General features: G+C 51.9%; 8 protein-coding genes across 8 annotated transcripts; 5 read left to right on the forward strand and 3 right to left on the reverse strand.

Annotated features, from left to right (window-relative positions):
• Positions 1-894: 894 nt before the first annotated feature.
• On the forward strand, positions 895-2037 carry PFICI_14575 (uncharacterized protein; the record flags this gene model as incomplete). Its single annotated transcript, XM_007843156.1, has 1 exon — positions 895-2037. The coding sequence occupies one exon, from the start codon at positions 895-897 to the stop codon at positions 2035-2037; it is 1143 nt and encodes a 380-aa protein (XP_007841347.1).
• Positions 2038-2156: 119 nt separating this feature from the next.
• Positions 2157-3132, reverse strand: PFICI_14576 (uncharacterized protein; the record flags this gene model as incomplete). Its single annotated transcript, XM_007843157.1, has 3 exons — positions 2157-2261; positions 2332-2952; positions 3097-3132. 3 exons carry the CDS (start codon positions 3130-3132, stop codon positions 2157-2159), a joined length of 762 nt encoding a protein of 253 aa, XP_007841348.1.
• A 326-nt stretch (positions 3133-3458) lies between these two features.
• PFICI_14577 (uncharacterized protein) lies at positions 3459-4464 on the forward strand (the record flags this gene model as incomplete). Its single annotated transcript, XM_007843158.1, has 2 exons — positions 3459-3475; positions 3540-4464. 2 exons carry the CDS (start codon positions 3459-3461, stop codon positions 4462-4464), a joined length of 942 nt encoding a protein of 313 aa, XP_007841349.1.
• Positions 4465-5333: 869 nt separating this feature from the next.
• PFICI_14578 (uncharacterized protein) lies at positions 5334-7468 on the reverse strand (the record flags this gene model as incomplete). Its single annotated transcript, XM_007843159.1, has 3 exons — positions 5334-5961; positions 6017-7358; positions 7420-7468. 3 exons carry the CDS (start codon positions 7466-7468, stop codon positions 5334-5336), a joined length of 2019 nt encoding a protein of 672 aa, XP_007841350.1.
• A 5111-nt stretch (positions 7469-12579) lies between these two features.
• Positions 12580-14034, forward strand: PFICI_14579 (uncharacterized protein; the record flags this gene model as incomplete). Its single annotated transcript, XM_007843160.1, has 3 exons — positions 12580-12812; positions 12881-13115; positions 13192-14034. 3 exons carry the CDS (start codon positions 12580-12582, stop codon positions 14032-14034), a joined length of 1311 nt encoding a protein of 436 aa, XP_007841351.1.
• Positions 14035-14203: 169 nt separating this feature from the next.
• On the reverse strand, positions 14204-16828 carry PFICI_14580 (uncharacterized protein; the record flags this gene model as incomplete). The annotated part of the gene is made up of 3 exons (XM_007843161.1): positions 14204-14662; positions 14737-16588; positions 16662-16828. 3 exons carry the CDS (start codon positions 16826-16828, stop codon positions 14204-14206), a joined length of 2478 nt encoding a protein of 825 aa, XP_007841352.1.
• Positions 16829-17541: 713 nt separating this feature from the next.
• Positions 17542-18231, forward strand: PFICI_14581 (uncharacterized protein; the record flags this gene model as incomplete). Its single annotated transcript, XM_007843162.1, has 1 exon — positions 17542-18231. One exon carries the CDS (start codon positions 17542-17544, stop codon positions 18229-18231), a length of 690 nt encoding a protein of 229 aa, XP_007841353.1.
• Positions 18232-20800: 2569 nt separating this feature from the next.
• Positions 20801-22824, forward strand: PFICI_14582 (uncharacterized protein; the record flags this gene model as incomplete). Its single annotated transcript, XM_007843163.1, has 5 exons — positions 20801-21335; positions 21401-21526; positions 21586-21670; positions 21736-21912; positions 21981-22824. 5 exons carry the CDS (start codon positions 20801-20803, stop codon positions 22822-22824), a joined length of 1767 nt encoding a protein of 588 aa, XP_007841354.1.
• Positions 22825-22842: the final 18 nt, after the last annotated feature.

Raw genomic sequence — 22842 nt, forward strand, 5'->3', positions numbered from 1 at the left:
ATCCAGGGCTCTGGAGACACCGGAGAGTTTTTGGATTGGTCGGAAAAGGCGAGGTAGCGCAGCAGTGTGCTCGTGACGTCACTCCACCATAGAGGGGTAATGTAGCAGTGAAAAGATTGCAGTTGGAGAGCTCACAGCTGAATTGAATTGTAGGGCAAGCTTTAGCATACTACAGTGGTCACCCACATCTGAGACAGCCCCGGAATTAGTGCCAATCCCAGCTAATTTTTAAGGTATTATGATCGGACCTGATTGACGCAGGGATATACCTACACGTGCAAGCATGGAACAAGACTGGCTCCATTCTTTTTTATGCCTCGTGTCAAATACTTTATCCCATGGGAAAGGTTTATTTCTTATACTGTTATTTTACACCTGTAGTTTCTTTCATAGTAGTCATATTCTCGATGGGCTATATGGTCATGTAAGCGCATGGGACCAATGGCCGCAACCAGCGGGCGTAGTCAAGTAAGCAAGCATGACAAGCATGGTACAGAATCCATATGTAGGTACCAAATGGTGCCAATCTCCCCCAACTGCACGCTGAGACTTCTCATCAGGGGTTATAGCCAATGCCATTGTCGCACCTTTAAGACTGAACAGGGCATCATGAGCCAATGGCAGATGTAATTGCGCGCTTTTCGCATCGGGGCTCTTGGCTCTTTTCATGCCTGTGTTCTTTTCGCGAAGCGCTCGTGAATGTCCAATTCCCCTTTTCTTCTCAATGCCAATCTTTCACTTTCATTGTAATTATTGAGTATGTCGTTGCGCCTTGCGCTCAAGTGATCTCTACGGATCAAGACTACTAGAAGCTTCAGTGACCCTCTTTCAATTGCTGTATATATTAGCAAGGTCTACGTTTCCCCTGTTTCACTTCCAAAAAAATCTTCCATCATGAGACCGAGCGCAAAGCTGTCGATTGCTTGTACCTTCTTGCTGGCACAAGCTGTGGTTATAGCACAATCGAGCGGAACGTCGAAACGCGGCATCGCCTATATAAAAGACGGACACTCGGCCGACTACAATCTCTTGCTCTCTGCCAAGTCGCCGTTGGACTGGTACTATACCTGGCTGCCGACAACGGCGCCGGAGAATATCTTTTGGGGCGACAAGGCCGACACCATCGAATTTGTTCCAACCATCCATAACAACACCAAGCTGGACGCGGACCTCGACGCGCTAGAACGCGTGCCCGCTTCGTCCCAATATCTCTTCACCTTTAACGAGCCCGACGGCACCTTTGAGACGGGCGGTTCGGACCTCAGTCCCCAAGACGCCGCACGCGACTATATTGCCAAGATCGCACCATTGCGTAGTCGATTCAAGATTTCGCATCCGGCAACAACGGGATCGGCGCGAGGGTTCCAATGGCTCCAAGACTTCAATGCCGCATGCTGGGCCATTGACCCCGAGAATGGCTGCCCAACCGATTTTGTGGTCGTGCACTGGTACGGAGATTTCCAGGGCATGGCCTCGTGGATTGGCCAGCTGGCGGGGTGGTACAATGGCTCCAACGTCGGCCTCCAGGGTGACCTCAAGGTCTGGGTGACCGAGCTCGGCGTGCCTGGCGCGCCCATGGACGCCAATTACGCCGTAATGAGCCAGACTCTGCCGTATCTCGATTCGCTGGGATTCGTGGAACGATATGCGTGGTTTGGGATCTTTCGGCCCGACGGCGCAAACAGCTGGACCGGAACTGGCCTGTCGCTATATGATAATGACGGCGGGCTGAGCTCTCTCGGCGCTCTGTACGTTGGGGGCGAGTCGAATGGATTTGTTGTTGGCGAGCAGGGTAATGAGTATAATGGCACCGTCGGAAATGGCGGTAGCAACGAGACCGACACGGGTGGCGACAATAGCACTGATACTGGTAGTGGTAATGGTAATGGTAATGACAATGACACTGATAGCGGCAGCAATACTGGCAACGCAACTGGTAGCAGCCAAGGTGACAATGGCAGCAGTGCACAATCAATAGCCTCCGCTACCTGGCTGTTATGGGCATCGGTAATAGCCATGGGTTGTTGGATGTTGTAATGAGCGGAACAAGTCATAAAAAATCAAATACATATTTGCGTCAGATGAAAATGAAATTTGATAACCTCATCGTGAAAGATATGTTCGCTTATCTTTGTAGAGGGTCCAAAATGATGTCCTTATTTCTGGTTGAAGTTCATGCTGTAACCTCCAGTCTTTTCGTCCTTGACCATATTAAAGTTGTCCGTACTTAGACCAAATGGCTTGAGGATGCCATTTCCCAGCTACATTTCCGTTAGCATTTCTGCGATCACTTTTGTCTCCTCTTCTTTTTTTCGGACCAGGGAAACTCACGTCTTTCAGCTTCCCCCACATCTCGGCCATTTCTTTCTCCTGCGCCGCCTTACTCCGTGGCGGCAGCGATCTCAGTTGCGAGGCCACAATCTTCCTGTCAGCCGGACTGAGGTTATCCATGGCAGACAAGGCCTTGTAGTCTTCTTCGGCTCCCGACAGATTCGCCCAGCCACCCAGCTCACTCTTTGCCCGCGCCCGGCGCATCAGGGCCTTGGCACGTATCCTCAAGATATCTTCCTTGCGCTTGCGCGCCGCCACCTCGGCATCGCTCTCTTGGCCCTGGGCAGGGGCGCTCTTCTGCGCACCAGTGCTAACGATTTCCTCCTCAACGTCCTCGTCCTCGTCCTTTACCTGTGGATCGGCCGCGGCCGCGGCATCTGCCTTCTCGATTTTCTCAAGGCCGTCGAGGGCCTTTGACGAGCTGCTGACGGCCTCCTTCCATTGTTCCAGCTTCAGATGGCACGCGGCAATGTTGGACTGCAGAACGGCGAGCTCGTAGTCGAGGTAGTGCGGACAGACTGATGCGGCCTCTTCATATTTGGAAATGGCATTATCGTAGTTGGCGGATGTGAAGAGCTTGTTTGCCTCGGTTTTCTTGTCGTTGGATTCACTCAAGAGTTCCTGTATGAAGGGCTATGTTAGCTCCCTTGCACCTCAATTGCAGCAGTGGGCTTTTATTCTCATTTGTTTACATGCCGCTTCTTCCTCAGGCGAGAACTTTGCCGGAGGCCCCAAATCCTCATCAGCGTCGGCAGCCGGGGCCACCTTTGTCTTGTCTTCTTGTGCGCCGTTGGATGACATTGCTGCAGGAGTCCAGGCTGCGGGTGGTTGATCGTCAAGGCGCCCTGGTTTTGTGTCCAACTATATCGGAGACTGGCCCGTCTGCAAAACGTCATTCAGGTAAAGGGAGTAACAGCGCCCGAACTCCACTGGAAAATCGGCGAGGAGTCAAGCGAACCCCACCCCCGCACCGCCTGTGCCTGGCGGTAGTGACCGATGGAGGGGTTGACGGACCCTTATAATCTGCCTAATACTTCCAGTATTCTTACAGATTGTACTCTTTTGGGGACTTGACTTGATAGACACAGACTTTCACTCTAGGAGAACACGCACAAGGCCTCAACACCATGGCTCCTCGAACCGAGTATGCAATTCCCACAAGATCAACCGCTCAAGTAATGCCAACTAACGCATACCCATGAGCGCAGCTTCCCTCCCGTCCGGGCCTGTCTCTTCGACATGGACGGCCTGCTTCTCGACACCGAGGACATTTACACGCTGTGCATCAACGTGCTCCTCGAAAAGTACGGCCGCCCCAACCTGCCGTGGTCCATCAAGGCGCAGCTCCAGGGTCGGCCGGGCCCCCAGGCCAACGAGATCTTCCACAAGTGGGCGCAGCTCCCCATCTCCCACGACGACTACATGAGCCAGTACAGCGCCCTGCAGCAGCAGCACTTCCCGGCCGCGCGCCCCCTGCCCGGCGTTGAGAAGCTCTTGTCCGATCTCGGCCGCACGCGCTGGTGGGACCTCCAGGAGAGCGACAAGACGGTCACCGCTGGCTCCGCCAAGCCCCAGCGCGTACACATTGCCCTGGCAACAAGCAGCAACAGCGGCAACTTCAAGGTCAAGACGGCGCACCTGACTGAGCTCTTCTCCGTCTTTGAGACGTCGCGCCGCGTCCTGGGAGACGACCCTCGCGTCCAGCCTGGCCGTGGCAAGCCGCTCCCAGATATCTACCTGCTCGCCCTCAAGACCATCAACGACAGCCTACCCGAGGGAGAAAAGCCCATTACGCCCGAGGAGTGTCTGGTGTTTGAGGACAGTGTGCCTGGTGTAGAGGCCGGTCGTCGGGCCGGTATGCGCGTCGTCTGGTGTCCGCACCCCATGCTGAAGCAAGAGTATGCCGGCAGGGACGAGGAGATTCTGGCCGGGCGCATGGGCGCGGCTGGCGAGGCCGTCGATGTTCACCAGCTCGGAGAAATCGGCGATGGTTGGGCAGATTACTACCTCGACTTGCAAAACTTTCCCTACGAAAAGTATGGCATTGCCGTCCCACCAGCCGAGACGGAGTTGGAACCAGCTATGCAGGAGAACAATGACGAAGAGTTGATTGCAGAGAGCGCAAAAAATTGATACCAGGAATATTCCCACATGTCATAGAGCTTGAATATCGATTCAACGGGCATCATATAGATATATTAGAGCCAATGGTCACTTTATGTCCTATCGTCACGTTGGGCTGGGATTTGTGGTGTGATACATTGATTTACTCCAAGCAATATCTCGTCACTTTGATGCTGATATATGGTTCCACTTGTACCGAAAGGAAGTGTGACTCGCGGATCTATTTTGTCACTAGAGGGGCCATGAGCTTGTGAGATGCCAGCACTCACTCTCACGTCAATACCCTCGCCCATGTTCTCTCCCATTTTGATAGAGCAAACTGGACATTATTTGAAACCACAGAGATCCTCTGCTTATTGACTGGTATGCTTCTATGATGAAAAGGACCATGTTGATTTACTGCTCAGGGTATATGAAATAGATGTTCCAGTAAAAATCTGAATACCAACCATAACAGGCCATGAATATAAATGCAAATCGCACCGATGAGGTATCAGTTGCCTGCTATCTCGACAGCACCAGTGTATCACATCCAGCCCAAGATAAAGTAGCCGAAACAAGAGACCAAAACATCCATGAGAACCGCATATAACGCCTATCAGACCAATGTCCGATGCTATGCATTGTTGTCCTTTCCAAAGGGAGAGAGGCCCTATAAGGCATGATCCCATAATGCAACCCGAAACTCCGTTTCCAAAATTATTCACATTGCCCATACCTGTATGTCCATGACTGGGCCAGACCCTACGCTATATTGCCAACATATACATGCAGCAGGAAAGAAAGTTAACGCCAACTGTTTCGCCGTCTTGCGACTCGTCCGTATTGGATAATCTTTTCCAACACTCCTCGATTATATGCGTTGTCCTGCTTTGAGATTATAGAAACCCATGTGTAGAACTGAATGTGCTTGACCGAGTGGGCGGCTCATACCAATTCTTGTAGGGGTGATCGGGAAGGCTGAAATCGCCATTGCTAAGAGGATTGGGATTCCTTATTGGCCTCGGTGCCGCCAGGGTTTGTTGCGCCTTCTCCATCCCAGGCATCATCTGTCCATTCGGTGGTGTTGTTGTCTGGATTGGCGGTGGTGGCTGTCGCTGCTGCTGAGCTTTGGATGCTTGCGTCGAGGGACTCTGCGCCAAAAACTGCGCCGCAAGTCCAGTACCGGCCATCTTCTCCCACCCCCATACTCGTTTGAGATTCTTGAGCAGCGCAGCAAGCCGCCAACCCGTCTCGGACTCGATCCTCTCCAAAATCCCAATGACCTCTCGCTGCTCTTCCAATTTGTCCAGCACTTCGGCAACAATAGCAAGCGAGCGTATGGCCACAGAGGATACACCACGGTCCTTGGTATGTGCAACAATTCCGCAAACCTGGTGAGCATGATGTTGCTGCAGTGCGCGTGACTCTTCGCACTCCTTGGCTAGCAATGGGTTAATCTGTGCGAGGAGACATTGCGCCGTATGATAGTAGAGGCGGCCTACAATGGCAGCACGCTTAATGAGCCTAATTCTTGTTAGTACTTCTAGCCCTTGGGGATATCGGGACAATCAATACGAACCAGACATTGGGGAAATGTGACTTGCCCCCTTGAGCGGGATACAAGTAGGCGAAAGGGTGCATGGGCCGTGGACAAGCATTATTCCATTCATCACATAGACTCTTGAGGCGTTGCCATTCAGCAAAACGGGCCTGGCGACGGACCTGCTCATCATGCGGACTGGGCTCCTGGAATTTCGGAATACTGGCGCGGAAGTTTGCGATTTTGGCCACGACGTAAAAGATTCGATGAACCCAAATCTCTTCTTTTCCCTGTTCTTTTTCCGACTTCAGATCCATGTCCAAACCCCATTGTTCAGGGTCCCAAGCCGTCTGCCAATTAAAGGACAAGCATGAAAGCAACTCCATACCAACGTTTAACCAGAAACATGCCGCGCCGAGACCCGTGCTCTTTGCATTCCATCCACATTCTCGGATCAAGGCGCGCGCGCCTGCTATATGGCTCATACGCTGGGCGGGCTTCTCGCTCATGATCTCATAGACGTTGAGAACGACGGCTGTGGCTGCGCACTCGGCTGTGTTGCGTTCAGGGTTCTGTAAACTTCGAAGGAGTTGAGTCGTGGCAGTGTCATAGTAGAACAGGGCTTTGTCGTCAGTGTACTGATGTGTCAGTGTGAGATGCTTCACTCCGCACGCAAGTAGGGCATTCAATAACATGGGACACTTTAGCGCATGGTACGGTATTAGCCTCGAGAAATGTTTTTCCTTGTCCAGGCTGTCCATCCAAATGCCCACTTCAGACACGAAAACTTGCATAAAGTGCAATTCTTCAGGTGTGTTGAGATATTCTCGTTCTCCATTTTTCTCGCCGGGCGGCGTCATCATACCAGTGTCGGGAAGAGGTCCTGGATCAATGTTGATGATATTGGCATCGTGATATTGAGGTTGTGCTTCAGTTGCTGTCATCCCCGCGATGGAGGCCGCCGTAGATGCGTCACTCCCGCATCGGTATGTGGTTCGAAGCTGACCGCCCCGTTCCTCTTTGATTTGGGCAAAGCCTTCTGTCACGATGTTGGCATAGCCATTCGAATGAGACGAGCCGGGCGGCGCCATGAACGACGCATCGCTATTTTTCCTGCTGTGGCCTCCATCAGAGTATTGATCTGGTGGTATTTGACCTCTGTCTGCATAAAATAGCGACTGTGGTGTTGGCATATTTGCAGGTGTCCGGTGATCGTCTATTGGATGAGCATCCGAGACTGCTGCAGCGATGGATTTGTGGCGTGGCGCATCTGTTGCCACGGCCGTACTTGGAGATGCAGCGTGTGGTTCCAACTTGGCATATCTGCCGAGCCCGCCTTGATATTCTGACGCAATGAGGCGAGATTCGTCCTCGAATCGCACTGGAGAGAAATCAGTAAATGTCGTGATATGTTTGCACCTGATGTGAGATAAAACGCCTACCTGACCATTCGTCTGCGATTGAAATGAAAGGTGGTTCCTTGCATGTCATGTCGATAAAGTTCAGTCGCACCCCACGCTTGCATTCCCTATTACTCTTTTTACAGTTCAAACAGTCCGGGGTGCCTTCATCACATTTAAGGTGCCTCTCCCTGCAGGTCAGACAGCCAGTCCGTACCCGCCTGCTCTTGGCAGGGGTACTCGTCGATGTTGTTGGCATCTTCATGTCTGATGCCGGGCGCCTGCCCTTGGATTTGGAAGGGCTCTTGGATTCTGGCACGGCGGCCAGAATCGCGCTCGATAGCTTCCGCCGCTTTGGAGGTCTCACGTTGGGACGGTCATATACGGTATCAATCTTGATAGCATATGGAAAAGACGATTGCTCGGCATAACAAGAGTCCGTGAGCGCAACGCCGGCGCCGACTCCGAAGTCCGGCAAGCGATCTCTCGGCCTCTTTGCGTAAGCCGCCAGCGTCGCGGCCGATGTCTCTCGTGAAAGAGACGCTGTGGCCGACAACAGTAAAAGCGTGGCGGAGACAAGCTATGTGTCTTTGTGGATACGTATGTGGCAAGCCGCGCGGTGTCACCGGTACTGGACGATTTGCAAATACCGTGGGTGACAAAGTGCCAGAATTTCATCAAGAGAAGAACCAATGTTGAGTGTGGCATGTGATCTCAGGCTTGTATCAAACTGTCTGTCGTCTCCGAGTACTAGACCACAGTTATGAGGACCGATAGTAACGTTGAAGATCGTAGGGCCCTCCAATGTCTTGGATAACTTTCAGCTGCCACGCGACTTGCGTTCCCCTTCCATGCCCAGGTCTCGGGACACACACAATGTCTTGGGTGTCGATTGTTCAGAGACTGCCACTGATTGGGAGCCTGAGGATGTAAGCTGTCGGAACCCGTCTGGTCTGGCCTGGAGACCAATACCGACCGTTTTGATAAACCTTGGTTTGCCGCACCTCTCCCTTTTCTAGTATCCAACAGCTGTGTCCGCACGTGGATCTCGCACTAATCAGTAGTAGTGATGAGCGAGAGTAGTAAAGCCGATGTGTAGCTGAGGCCTAATCTGACCGGCGCGCGCCCCCAATCGCGGAGCTATAAGGATGAGCTTGCTCTAGCTAGTCGTGAACAAAATCAATGGACGGGTCCTGTATTTTTCCAAACGATGACGAGAGCTATCAGAATGGGTGCTTCTCTAGCGCCCACCCTCGCGATGAGAAAGAGGCCAAAGAGGCCACAGAGAGCAATTGAGGAGAAGCTAACCAATGCCAAGTGAAGGTGACTGGGCAGAAATGCTCCAGAGAGAAGCTCAGTGGTCCGCTGCCGATTTACAGTTTGCTTGCTTCACCCCTTTGGTTAGCAGTGTAAGGATAGAGGGCCCGGCTAGTATCGTGCTCTAGAGGGATAAAAAGACGTTAGACAGATCGACCGGAACACAACGGTCGTGGCTCATCTGCTCGCTTTGTAGCGCGATGGTAAACATTCCTTTGGGGGACGACGACGGGTTGGTGGTTTTCTTCTTCTTCACCGAGCCCTTTAACAATAATGGCTGACGTAGATCATCCCCCTCCAAACTCCCCCGACAAACTGACTAGCAGCAAGATGCGATCTGTGCTCAAAAGGCCCATGAAGAATTGCTTTTTCCGGATTTAAGATGGCCACAGTGGAGTGTGGGAAAACTCCCCGTGCTGTGTCGAAGAGCCATACTGTTAGAGAATTGCTTCGGCTTGACTTGCACCCAGCATCTGCCGGGGGTGCAAATATGGGTTGCGTGGGGCCCAAACTGCAGCGCGCGCGCGAAACCTACCACCTACTTTTACTACATAGTACTCACGAGTGCCTGCCAAGACGCCCACCTACTATACACTAGATGGTATGTACCTGGCTGGCGGGAGGGAAATCATGTATGGATATGAATGTGGATGCTTGCTAATCGATCACTCACGCCGCACTACATTGATGATTGTACATTGAGCAGGGCAGAAGCCAGGCGAACCAGGCTGCTATGTGGTATTTCTTCCCAGCTCGAAATCTCCGGGGCTGCAAATCAAAGACATGGACCGGTCAAGGGGTACGACGGCTTGAAGCGGACCAATTATTGCTGTCGGTGTCGTTCTCTTGAACCATGGGGGGGGGTTGCTTTTGCGGTAGCCGCATTCTATGTGCTGAGCTTGGAACCTGGGTGAGCCAGTGAGCTACAGTATGTGCGAAGTACTCTGTAAAAATGTACCTTGCAATGATGATGTCAAAGCTGGTCTACATATGGTTGGTCTTGGTCTCGAGACTGGCCTAAATGCAAAGCGTGCAGGCCTCTTGGCTTGCTTGGAGCACTTCCGGATGTGTCTCTGGTTGATAATGCCAGTAGTAAATAGTAGTCGTGCTATGCTATACTAGCCAGTTGCTCGCCGGATTGCCGTCGATATTCCTCAGCGGGCTGTGCAGCGCACTCACTAAAATGTCTTCGGCACGGTTTGATCACCAATCCCGTCCTAGGCGGAAGCTAACGTCGTAACGCTATGGCAGAATCCTGATCCATTGGCTTGTCAATGCGCCATTCTTTGATTTCCCATATCTCAGGAGCGTGGTGGCGCAACGCTTTCTATTGAGCTGATGGTTGGATGGTCAATATGAAGAGGCTTCTGCAAGCAATTTTCCAAGCCACGGCGCGGTTCCTGGCAGGGCCTGGCATGAAACTGGCCGATTGGGAGGGATGGGGCTCAAGTCAGGAACCCTGAGGAATCTCTCGGTACTGTATAATCCTGGTAGTAGTAATGTAGCAGTCGCAGCTTACTGCAATGGGGCGCATCGTGTACACCAACGCTCTTGGATCGATCATGTTCAAATGGATACACAAACCTGCCCTGTGGCCCTGTGTTCTTACAGATTTTCGTGCTTGTGGAAAGACCTTTAATGCTTTGGCTGAATCATGATTGAGCAATGATTGCCTCGTAAGCAGAATTCGTATGATTTCTCACATTTCGTGCATTGGTACATGCGCCATCTCGCAACGCTGACCAGAAAGTTGTCGGAAGCAAAGGGATCCCCTAGGCCAAGGCCTGGACCAGGACCAGGCTTGCCGGGGTTCCAAGCGCCTCCTGGACCCGGGATCTCAGTGAACCGTAGGCCAAGGTGCTCATTGGCGGGCGGCAGGCGATAATCTGAAGAACTGGGCAAGCCACAAGATATTGATTGTCTAGATCTCCACCAGCGTCGCTGAGGAAAACGGGCACCAAGCGCATGGGTCACTCTAATGATCAGATGGACTGCATACCATCTAGATACATGCTGCATCGTGAGCGCATGTGACGTGCTCGGAAGTGTTTTCAGCTCCATGTCTGCTGAGGTCAAGGGTATTTCGAGCCCGAGAAACAGACGGCGTCGATCTCTCGAGACGGGATGCAGGCGGGCAGGGGTCGCCCCGGTTATTCTCTCCGAGAGTCCGTGTTCAGCATGGGGTTGTTGATGATCTCTAACACAATTCGACCCTTCTTGGCCAGTATATTGAGAATTGGACATTTTTATCGGGAGAGGCCGCCTGTGAGGGGGAAAACACCGAGTTCAATGGTCTGATTGATGGGTTTCTCGTGGGTGTTGTATGTCAGGAGCCAAGGAACATAACCCATATCTTCCTATCGTTGGTGTGTATGACCAGTGTTGCAATGCCTGGGATGAAAGCAAAGTTGTGGCACTTCAGCTGACCACTGAGAATACCGAGCGAGATCGTATCCACGGGATGAGTGGTCAGAGACTGCCACACAGCGGCATTGGCGTGCTCTCACAACCGGCGCCTGATGTGCCTGGCAAGCCTGGGTGCCGCACGGCACGTTAGCTAAGCATGGCCCAAAGTTTGATACATGGGACTCGAGAGGTCTGCCGGCATAACCATAAGCTTGCCCTCTGCTCCCCCTCCGTGAAGATAGATGAATCATGGACAAAAGAAGAATCGGAAGATGGAGCGAGACAGCCTATGACAGGTGCCACATGGCCGCCGACGGGCAAGTGCGTCAATCTAGCATTGTGCAACTCGAGACCACGAACATCTTTGTAATACAAGTGAGGCATCAGGACGAACTGGACCGCTTCATCGCTGTGGAACAATCCTAGGTGGTAGGGCAACAAGGACGGACACGAGAGCAGCACGGTGTCTTCTGTCTGTCTGGAGGTGCGGGTGAATGATTCTGCGAGGTCATCGAGCAGGAGCGTGCATCTTTGGAGTGGGCTCTGTCTTGGCCGTATCGAAACAAAACATGCGATAGGTCCGCCAACGGTACTCTCGGGCTAACGAATGAGTGCGGCGAGTGATGCGATTCAGTGCGACGGGTGCCAACTCCATGTCAGAGCTGAACATGCAGAAGCCTGGCGGCGAAATTGATACACACGTACGTACGACATTTGTCGTACGAGAGCATGAGGTCGGCCTTCGTTAATATGGCAAATGACATGACAATCATGGGTTGTATTCAGTAAATAGACAGGAGTGAGCAGGTAATGTAGGTAGTGTTGTTCAGCAGCCAATCTAGGGACTGTTGAAAAATGTGAGTATTGGTTGGTATGAACACATGAGGTTTATCGTATCGGAGAATTTCTAGGTCTGATCAATCATGGCTCCGATTCCCCTAAAGTTGGTAGGCCCACAGGCGCTGCCTGCCTTTCTTCCCTGGACTGGCCAGTGGGCAAGTGCCTAACCAGTGGTTGTAGCATACTACCTATGTTAAGGTAGTTGTCAACTGGTCAGGTCCCGGGGCAGTTTCGGAAGGCAACTTTTAGCGACGGCAGCCGACCCTCCCCCGAAAGCTACCGCAATTGCTTCCACCTTTCGCTGACTTCAAACGCCCAATGCGGCACTCGGTGAATTTTTCGAGCAGCGACGGATCTCAGCACAAAAGCAGCTCCCACAAACATCTCATCTTTCTGAGACATCGCGAGATTTTTTTTTAGTCTTCTGAACCATCGGGCTTCAGCGGTCACACTGCCCCCCAGTAATAACTCTGCAGTTCTCTTGGTGGGTGTCAGTGGTCACGCGGCAGCCCTTGGCCGAGTCCCATTAGGAAGGAAAGGAAGCTTGAGCTCCTGCAAGACCAGCACACCGACTGTGCATTTCCATGTTTGGCTGGCCCAATGTCCCTGTGTACTATCACCAATTGAGTATTTCTGGCCATGGCATCACAGTCTGAGTCGGAGCCTGCGACGCCCAAGTCGGTCCTACGCGGACACCAGGCCCAGGTGCACGCAACAGCTTTTGTGAGAGATAATCAGCGCCTGGCCTCGGGTGATGCCGAAGGATATGTCGTGCTGTGGGATCTCACCATCATGCGGCCTCGCGCAGTCTGGCAGGCGCACACAAATGCCATCCTGGGCATTGCCTCCTGGGGCAACGACAAGATCATAACGTGGGTTGCTTGCTAAATGACAGGCATTTGTTAGTATAGGACCGTTTCACTGAGGTAGATATACGTAGGCATGGAAGAGATCACCGTTTGATCGTGTGGAAGATCTCCGAGAATGACGAGTCGCGCTTGAGTACAACCTTACCGTTGGATCCTCTGCCCGATGAAAGACCTCAGCCATGGGTACTGCACATTCTCGAGGTTAATACTATGAACTTCTGCTCATTTGGACATTGTCCAGCAAGTCCTGATGGCGGCATTGATGAAATACTCATAGCCGTCCCCAATACTCTTGCTTCCGAATCGGTATGGTGCCAGATGCTTGATTGCTTCTTTTGCTCTCCCCCAAAACATGAAAGACTGTGGTCGCTAATGATCGTAGGTTGATATTTGGAAGTTACCCGCGCAAGAGAGACTTTACACAGTTCATGCCCCGGAGAAGAGCGAGAAGAGCGGCATGGTAATGGCGCTGGATATTTTTCACCTAGACTCGTCCTTGGTCCTGGTAACCGCGTACGAAAATGGCTTTGTCACTGTTTCTCAGCAAGACGTTGATGATTCGTGGAATCTTGTGTATCGTGCTCAGTCACATAGTCAGCCTGTTCTTTCGCTTGGCGTTGCACCGAGCAAGGACTATTTTTTGACGTCAAGTGCTGACGCATTATTGGTCCGACATCCGATTCCAAAGCCATCGGAAGATCGACCGCCAATATTGGGCAATATCCCTTCAACAAACGAAAGGAAACCTCCGTCTGCGCCAGGGAGTGGAATGTCTCTGTTGTCTGCTGCCTTGGCAGGAGAGCCACGGCCTCCCAGACTCCAGAAGAAGCCTCCGCGTGAAGTTCAGACACAGCCATTGAAAATTCTCAACACCAAGCACTCGGGCCAGCAGAGTCTGCAGATCCGCTCAGACGGTAGGATCTTTGCCACAGCGGGGTGGGACTCAAAAGTACGAGTCTATTCGGCGAAAACGATGAAGGAGCTTGCAGTCCTCAAGTGGCACCAGGTGGGCTGCTACACTGTGACTTTTGTTGACATGGAAGTTTCTGCTACTCAAGAGCGAATTGAGGTTCCCAAGAATGAATCGGATGGCGAAAGTACTGCGATTATGCCATCATCGAAGGATTTGACGGTCAAGGAAAGACGAATCAAGCAGGCAAAGGAAGCCCATTGGTTAGCAGCGGGTAGTAAAGACGGGAGGATCAGTCTCTGGGATATATACTAGGCGTCCTGACTATTAAGTCCGATCACGTCCGTATTGCTGCAATATACTCTGTGACTCAATCTATATATAAATACAGCTGCCGCCACTGGTGGCTTGAAAATAGTAGAATAGGCATTATTGTCTTTCGAAAGTAGCTGTTTGTTCTAGCTGCATTCTTTCAGGTGGCAATCTAAAGATGTGCCCTACCCTCCAGCTTTCTTCTCCGCCTCTCTGCCTTGACCTCTTTCTGGACCTGAAGAGCCTCTTGCGCACTCAACCTGGTCCCTGTCTTGGCTGCAGGGTCTGCCGCCTCTGCAAACAATTTTCTACCCAACATATCCGCAAGTCTAATAACCCTAGTGCTGACAGTCGCGCCGTCCCTGCGGTTCTTGCCCTCTCTCCTGGAACTAGCGATGCGACCTACAAAGTCCCATAGCCGACCCTCGGCAAGAATTTCCCCTGACTCGGCGTCGCGCCGTGGCATCCAGTCCGACGCCAGACGCAGACGAGGTGGAATTTTGGTGTCTTTGGATTTCACGGCATACATGATGCCTTCCTCCTCGAAGCGCTGATACGTGTTCTTGATCGTCTCTTTGTTTACAGCTTCGAAATATGACAGGTCACCTTGGTGGTACAGTGTCTTGCCAAGCTGTGAAAGTGTCAGCAACAATGAAACCTGCGTCCTTACGTCCTCTGCAGCAAGAGTTGAGAATCCACACTTACCAATTGAGCGCTGTTCTGAGCCTTGGCGACACCAATCCAGACATCATCTTCATTGGTGCCTGGGGGAGGCGTTAAACTGATCAAAGAGACGGCAGCTAACCAGCTCGCCTCGATGAATGGCCAAATCAAGAAGCAATAGAAATCGTAGTTTTCTCTTCCAGCCACGCGCTCCTCGTCTGCTATGCCCACGCTGAGGATCTTGTTATCCTCTCCCCGATGAAGGTTGATGACTCTGTCATTCTCAAGGCCAACCAAGGTTCTCTCCAAATTGGCCACCAATCCTTCGCTCGGGAAGATGAATTCACCTCTGAATAGTGATGACAGAAACAGGACTTGGTCGCGTAGTTCTTGATACGGGATTTCCTGGTGTGCTGGTCCACCTCCCTGCTTGACCCGGGTGTACATACTAGCGCTCACGAGAGCTTCGGAGATGAAGAGATGGATCGTCATGTTTCGGTAAAATGATAGCTGGAACCGGTCGACGGCGTAATACGTCGGCTCTACCAGACCATTAAGAACGCCTACCAAGTCTTTGCCAAGTACCTCAAGCCCTCGCTCGATCACGTCGGCAAGCGGAGCATTGCCAAAGTGTGCAACGCGGCCGCCCTTTGCTCTCACACGGTCAATGAGCCATTCGACACGACGTAGTAGCTCAGCTTTGCCTACACCACGGCCACGCAGTGTAAGTAGCACTGTTCCAATCAGAGCTGTTGGCATCACGACTGATACATCGTTGATGTCTGAGAGAACCTTGTATCCCATTGTGCGCAGAAGTTTCTGTCGTACCGCTGCAGATTCTGGCGTTTTCGCTGTCAAATTGGCGGGCACGTTGGAAATCTTCGAAAGTTGATCATCAATGTATCCCCTCAGGCTCCAGGGTTCGTGAAAACGAACATCTACTCTGCCAAGCCGCAGCGATAGCACCGAGGAGCCGTCTGTCAAGAAATCTGCCAGATTTTCTTTCTTCTTCGGTACACCCAGGAGCTCAGTAACATAGCCCTCGGTCTCGATAACTTTGTCGTACTGCGTGCTGACGGGGCAAATCACCGCATCCTCAACTCTCCCGGACAGGATGCTATCCAAAACGAAACTGAGGATGCCAAACTTGGGCGACAGGAGTTTTCCGGTCCTAGATCGTCCACCCTCGATAAAACATTCGAAATTGTATCCGCCTTGTAACAGGGTATCGATATACGCCTGCACTGCGGTCTGATACAAGACATCGTTGCCAAATGCCCGCCTGATCCACATGGCTCCGGCGTGTTGTAAGAAGCTGCCGACGACAGGAAAGTTCAGATTGTCCCCAGCTACGACAACTGGCAGAGCGAGGCCCAGACGGTAGCAAATCAGCTGCATGGAGACATAATCGACGTGTGATCTGTGGCTTGGCAGGAAAATGATGCTCTGCTTCTTGGATGCGGCTATCTCAGCCACTTTCCTCAGGCGAAGTACTTCCTCGCTGTTGACGTGGATCCCTTGGTGATATGCCCGCGTCAGCAATTGTGTGCATAAGTAATAGGCGCCCCTAATGAAGGTTTTGCTCTCGAATTTGCATATCATGTCGTTGGTCATCTTCTCCGTGACTTCTTGGAGGCCATGCTCGATGGCAGATCGCCTTTGCGCCTTCTTGATGGCATAGTTGGGATCGTCCTGCCTTAGCCATCCCTCCTTCTCTTCGACCTGCAACCGCATCTCGGCCAACTGTGCTATGCGAGACTGCAGGAGTGGTGCTGAAACTACTGCATTCTTCATTTGTTCCGAGAAGCCAGAGTAAAATATCGGTTGCCCGACCACTCTATCATATGCGCGCCATCCTTGGCCAGAGACGTATAGGGAGACTTCGCGAAGGAATCTGTACGATGATGAGGACGGGTCAATGCGCATTCCTCAGACCAATGATGATGAGACTATATTGGGTGACGAACTGTAAGGGCTCGGAGCGAAATCTAGCCATATGTTGCATCAGGGCCTCCTCCTTCTCCCCATCTTGTTGCTGTGGTTCAACATAGCTTCGGGGTTGCAACGTGATTTGATCGCCTAGAATCTGGAGGTCGGGCGCAGAGTCGCGCGTCGGGTCATCATCCTGTGCCATGATTCCGTCTCCGACTTGAGCTACCTATAGCCCAAAGAAATCATACGCAAGTCCGCATTCAGACCACTGCACAAGGCAGCAAGATCATTTGCTACGATGGTGATGGGAGATGGGCAGCGCCGAAGACGGCGAGAATCGGCAGGACGGTGGATGGATCGGATTATTGTACAGGAAACGATTCAAGTGTGTATGGCAGGCTCTGGATTATGCCGCAACCACTTCAAAATCAATGAGGATATCGTGAGATTGATCAATGACAGACACCATGAACAGACACGACAAGACCGTTGCTGCATGGGAGAACCACTGGCGTCACTTCCCCAGACTCGAGACTTGGTCTAACCCAACAGTCCAGCTGCTTCAATGCCGAGGTTTAAGGCATGTGAACACACTGGAGTGCGCTACTTTGATGGCCCCGGGGGTACATGGGTGCCAGCATACACTGCCGGGTCTCCCCGCGGAATTCGCGCCGGGGGCCAGCTGCCACGTTGATTGCCATTCCAGTGGACTGGAACCCCACTAAAGCTCGCTAGAAGCTAAAAACCCTGTATCTTTCGTCAAGTTACGCAGAAAATGTCTAACGAAATAGTCCGGGAGCAAAAAAGAAAAACGAAAAAGAGGTTGCATATTCACGCCTTGCGCCACCGACTCAATCATCTTCTTCCCCAAATCCATAACGAAATGAGAAGCGCGGCTCAATAACACAGTACACTATGGCATCGACCGAGGTCTCAGTTACGCAGGATCTGCTTGCGCGCGCTCACAGCCCCGACAATGCTCAGCGCATCTTCAGCGAGAAGATCCAATACCGACCACTCTTTCTTCGACCGAACTCGCCTCCGCCCTCGGAGAATGCCCGTCAAGCACGTCGCAAAGCGCGGGAGAATAAGAAGAAACGTGCCAAAGCTTTGAAACCTCAGCCACTTTCCTCACGGGAGCGTCGCAAGCGTGGCTTGTATAATGTACCCAAAGAAGGGCGCAAGTTTGCCATTTTTGAGCCCCTCAACCGCCTCTGGAACGGCTACATGCGAGAGATTCTAGGCAACGAGCTACACTCTGGCGGCCAGGGCGCCTCGGCGAAACTGGCAGCAGCGGACTACCACGGCGCTCGAGTGGAGGTCAGTAGAAGTCGAAATCCTAGCCGAGTTGGGATAGAAGGCATTGTGATAAAGGACACGCGATTCGCCTTTGAAATTATCACGAAAAGAAACCAAGTAAAGCTGGTACCGAAAGAAGGGACAACCTTTCGCATGCGGGTGCCTTCGAGCGACGAAACTCCCAACGATACCGACGACAGCACAATGAAGCAATTTGAATTCGAGGTGCTTGGTGACCAGTTTCAGTTTCGACCGGCAGATCGAGCAAACAAGAAGTTCAGAGCTCACTATCTGAAGTTGCTGTGAGCATTCACGGTAAAGGACCATCACACCATCTTACCCTACCCCCGTTCTCATGTGGGTTCGTTCACTGGTTTGCATGCTGGCGAACCTCTGATAGATACGGGCGCATCGCATGGCAGCTTGATGGAACAAGCACAAAATCTGGCCACATCTGCCCCCCTGCGAATGACGAAAATAGAGGCGGAAGCTTCAGTCGGCTAAATACCATTCACGATGTCTCTTTGGTGGCAAGAGGCCAATGAGGCGTATCACTAATGCCTTGAGTCAATGGCCAAGAGCCCCAGGTTGAATTGGATGCGATCTCTGCAGCAGAATACCCGGTCTTTATATTGCATCCCACCACCTGCAACACTGAAATCTGCCTGTACGGTTTGGTTACCCTCACTACACCGATGACGAGACAACAGCGACTTGATACAAATTGCTTTGACAGTATCGCAAAGCGCTCCCTGGAGATGGCCATCGCAAAGGTGTGTGGGCCTATGTTCGGCACACTGACAGTCCGGTGTCGATGAAGAAGTTCTCCGTACTTGAGACTAGAGACGAAATGGATAACAGCAGCTCGGTTCTGCATCGTGAATTCGACAGACATACGCGAGAGTGGTTCCGACTAGTAAAAATGAAGAAACTCTTCAAGAAAAAAAACAAAACCAAGAATCCTTCATCGATACTGAAACCGACGATCAGCATCTAAGAGGTCACATGGTAAAGGCAATAATGTATGATATTAATTTCGGTCCACAAACATTGCGAGATCTGAAAACCTCTCACCAGTCGCTTGGCCCGCGGAGTCCGGTCCGGCAGCAAGCGAATTCTGCTGATAGATTATCACATGAGAATCGTCGATATGGCGTGCAGAGCTGAGAGCCTTGGGTGGTTGTTATTTGCATTCCATTTTTGCATTTGTTTCCGGTAAACATTGAAACGGACAGTTCAAGATCTTTATTCAAACACGAATTAAGCATTTCGCTCAGACGGTCTTGTTGCGTCATGCCGGATGCTCCTCCGGTAAGCTTAAACCATCGGACCCGATTCATGCGTGGCGATCGGATGGTATAAGAGTGCCCGGGGATGACGCGATTGTCTCCACGGCCTGTGCCCTCATATAAATGATCATGCGATCTTCCACGTTTTGGGGCCTCTTTTGCTGGCAAAGACGTTGATATTGAGGTATCATTCAGAACTCTATGTTTAGGATCAGGGACAATTGCCTGGCTCGGACAGGCGACCCGGGATTGAGTGGAGTTCCGGGTTTCGCCTTGGTGAGGCACATGGAGATCATAACGCTCATTGGCCACCGCCGCCCTCCAAGTTCAATCAGAAGAGTCCTCCCCGGGTTCCCACCTCCCTCTTTCGGGGCATCGAGATTCGATGTCAGGTTGCTGTGTGGCTCCGCACAGCACCATGTGAATAATTTCCAACTCTTTATCAGCAGCCAGCGATCTTAGCCTGGACACATGAGCCCGCCAATAATACCCCCCTAACAGACGGTCTACGCATTCAACCTTACGGCATCACCTGCACACCGGCTAAGCGAGTCTTGGCATTTTGTGGAAGGTATCGAGGCTCGCCGTCTTTCATCATCTGTTCGCTACAACATGAACCACCGATTTTGCCTGTAAAGGGTCAAGAACAATTCGAGATTGATACATGACGTGCTTGTTGCGATTGCCGGAAAGAGTTAAAGTCTTGGCAACAAGACTTTGGAGTACAGCAAACATCACGCATACAATAGACATATCTTACCAAGGCTTCTCTTATCTCGTGTTGAAAGGCGGGGGCGAATGGATCTGAGGCTCTCCAGTCTTGTATAGCTATGATATAGGGATCGTCTATAGCAGGACAGGGGCCTCCAGCGTACCTGCATGGCCCATTGGAGCCAAGCTTTTTGGTTACTATGAGCTCTATCACAAGCTTGTAGTAGATTAAATACCTACCTTGGCTCCGCGTCAGCTTTAGCCTAGAACTCGCACTAGATTATAGGCGAGGACGCATGGTAACTTGACATATGTGCAACCCGCCAACGAATTGGAAACCTATCGGGTCGATGCGAAGACTCTTGGTGTCACTGTTATTGGAATTGGAGGCTCTTGGCCATGTGGTTTATGAAAAAGGGGAAAAAAAAAATCAATTGGAACCCAAGATTAAATGCTCGATCCCGAGCCAGTATTGGCCAGGCCTTTTCGTAATCCGGGTCGAAGAGTTCCAGTGAGCTTCCCAATCGGGACAGCAGGTCAACACATGCTACGCATAACACTTGCCTATTATGCTTCCACCCCGGAACTTTACACAGAGATCTTGATTGCAGGCAGAGGGATGTGGGCGGGAAAGAGAGGGAAAAAAAATTAACTCGAAGTTTGCACATTGGCTCGGTCATATGTGCCTGGGGTTCGCATATATACATCACAATGCCATCCCGAGAAGTTGAAGTCTTGGCGTTCGTCTGTCACCACTCTACAGGTCTGTCTCTCGTTCAGCTGTATAGTTGCGCGGTATCGTGATCAGAGAGAAGAGCGGCGTCTACCAGTACAGAAAGGGCGAACGGCGAAAAGGAACAGATACCGCAGCAAAGATGTGGTCCAAGAGTCTCGTCCTCCTGGCGGGCGCTCTGCCCTTGAGCGCAGCCATCAACAACTGCCCGCTGGATGGTCCGGTATTCCCCAAGCCGACCAAGCTCTCCTCAATGCCCGTCATCAAGGAGGCCGTCGCAAACTTGACGAATTACTTTGCCCAGTGGAACAGCAACTACACGGCAACGGCCAACTTTTCGTACTCGGTTCAGATCTTCTCGGCACACGAGCAGGACCCGCTCTTCACATACTCGCATACCTCGCCAAAGCTGGCCAAGATAAATCACCCCGGAGTCGCCACTGTCGACGAGAATACGGTGTTCCGCCTGGGAAGTCTGACCAAAGTCTTTACCGTGTACAACTTTTTGTTGAATGCTGGCGATGAGATATGGAATGCGCCCATCACAAAGTACATTCCAGAGTTGGCGGCCATGGTGGCCAATACGTCTTCGAGCTCGGACGCCGTTTACAATATTGCATGGAACGACGTGACAATTGGGTCGTTGGCTACTCAAATGTCTGGAATTCCCAGAGACTGTAAGGACCACCGCACATTTAGCATTAGTCGCCTTACCTTCGAGTCATCTCTAACAAGCTTCCAGACGCCTTGCTTGGTGAAGTCAGCCAACAGGACTCGACCAAGGACCATGTTGTGCAGTTGGGTTTCCCTCCTCTGCCGGAAGCAGACCTGCCACCCTGTGGCGACACTCCTCTGTGTGATCGTGCGCGTAAGTTGTCTTGAGTCTACTTCTGTATGATATCCGAGCTCACACATAGACTTTTGCAGAGTTCTTTGCTGGTATGGCCAAGTTTGCGCCATCGGTGGGCACGTTCCAAACCCCAACATACTCTGATATTGGCTTCCAGTTGTTGTAAGTTGTGCCAACACGAAGAGCAATATGGAATTTTTGAAGCAGATGACTGACAGCTCTTGCAGGGGCTATGCGCTAGAGGAGATTACGGGCAAAGATTTCCAGAGTCTGCTCCAAGATACCGTATTGACGCCGCTGAACCTGAATGGTACTTACTACAAGGTCCCCAAGGCAGCGCTGGGAGTCATCCCGGGTAATGCCAACTTGACCAAGTGGAACTTCCAGCTTGGCGACGAAGCTCCGTAAGTAGAAATGCAAAATTGTTTGGTCGTTATCCAATCTGACCTGACTAACCTTGGCTTCCATCTAGTGCTGGAAACATGTACTCGACTGCAGCTGATTTGTCCAAGCTGGGCCGCGCCATCCTCAACTACAAGCAGCTATCTCCTGCCGTGACAAAGAGATGGTTAAAGCCTTTCTCCTTTTCCTCCGACCCAAGGGCGAGCGTTGGAGCACCGTGGGGTGTACGACGTATTCCGCTTGGCCCCGAGTACCGCGAGACTACAGGATACAACAAGGCCGGTGGTATTGGAAGCTACATGGCGGCCTTTATCCTGATTCCCGACTACGACATTGGCTTCTCCATCATGATTGCCGGCGACATCCCGGGCAACACCAACTGGAACATTGCCGACATCATGGGCAACGTCATGGTCCCGGCCGTCACGGCGGCAGCCAAGAGCCAGGCGGCGACCAAGTTCAACGGCGTGTATACGGCACCGGCCAACGTCACGAACGGCGGCAAGCTCAACCGACCCCTCAACTCGACCATCACCATTGCCACCGACGGCAAGCCGGGCCTGTCCGTCGACCGCTGGATCAGCAACGGTACCGACTTTCGCAACAATGTCGTCGCCCTGCAGCTCACCTATCAGCCGACCATCCCATCCATCCGCTTGTACCCGGGCGGGCTCTACACCGACGAGGCGGACGGCGGCAAGGCCATCAAATTCAAGGCCATCTTTGAGGATCTTGCCGTCGGTCAGCAGGTTGATAAGATGTTTAGCACAGACTGTGGATCGTGGGTTGGCGTCGAGAGTGTCCTTTACGCCAGCACGAGTGCCGATGATTTGATTTTCCACCAGAATGCTGCTGGTGCAGTGACGGGCATTGAAATCCCATCGTTGCGGATAACTTTGCCCAAAGTCTCGTAGTGTGGCGAAGAGAGAAAT

This window comes from Pestalotiopsis fici (assembly GCF_000516985.1).
Source record: "Pestalotiopsis fici W106-1 unplaced genomic scaffold PFICI_Scf_13, whole genome shotgun sequence".
Classification (NCBI taxonomy): domain Eukaryota; kingdom Fungi; phylum Ascomycota; class Sordariomycetes; order Amphisphaeriales; family Sporocadaceae; genus Pestalotiopsis; species Pestalotiopsis fici.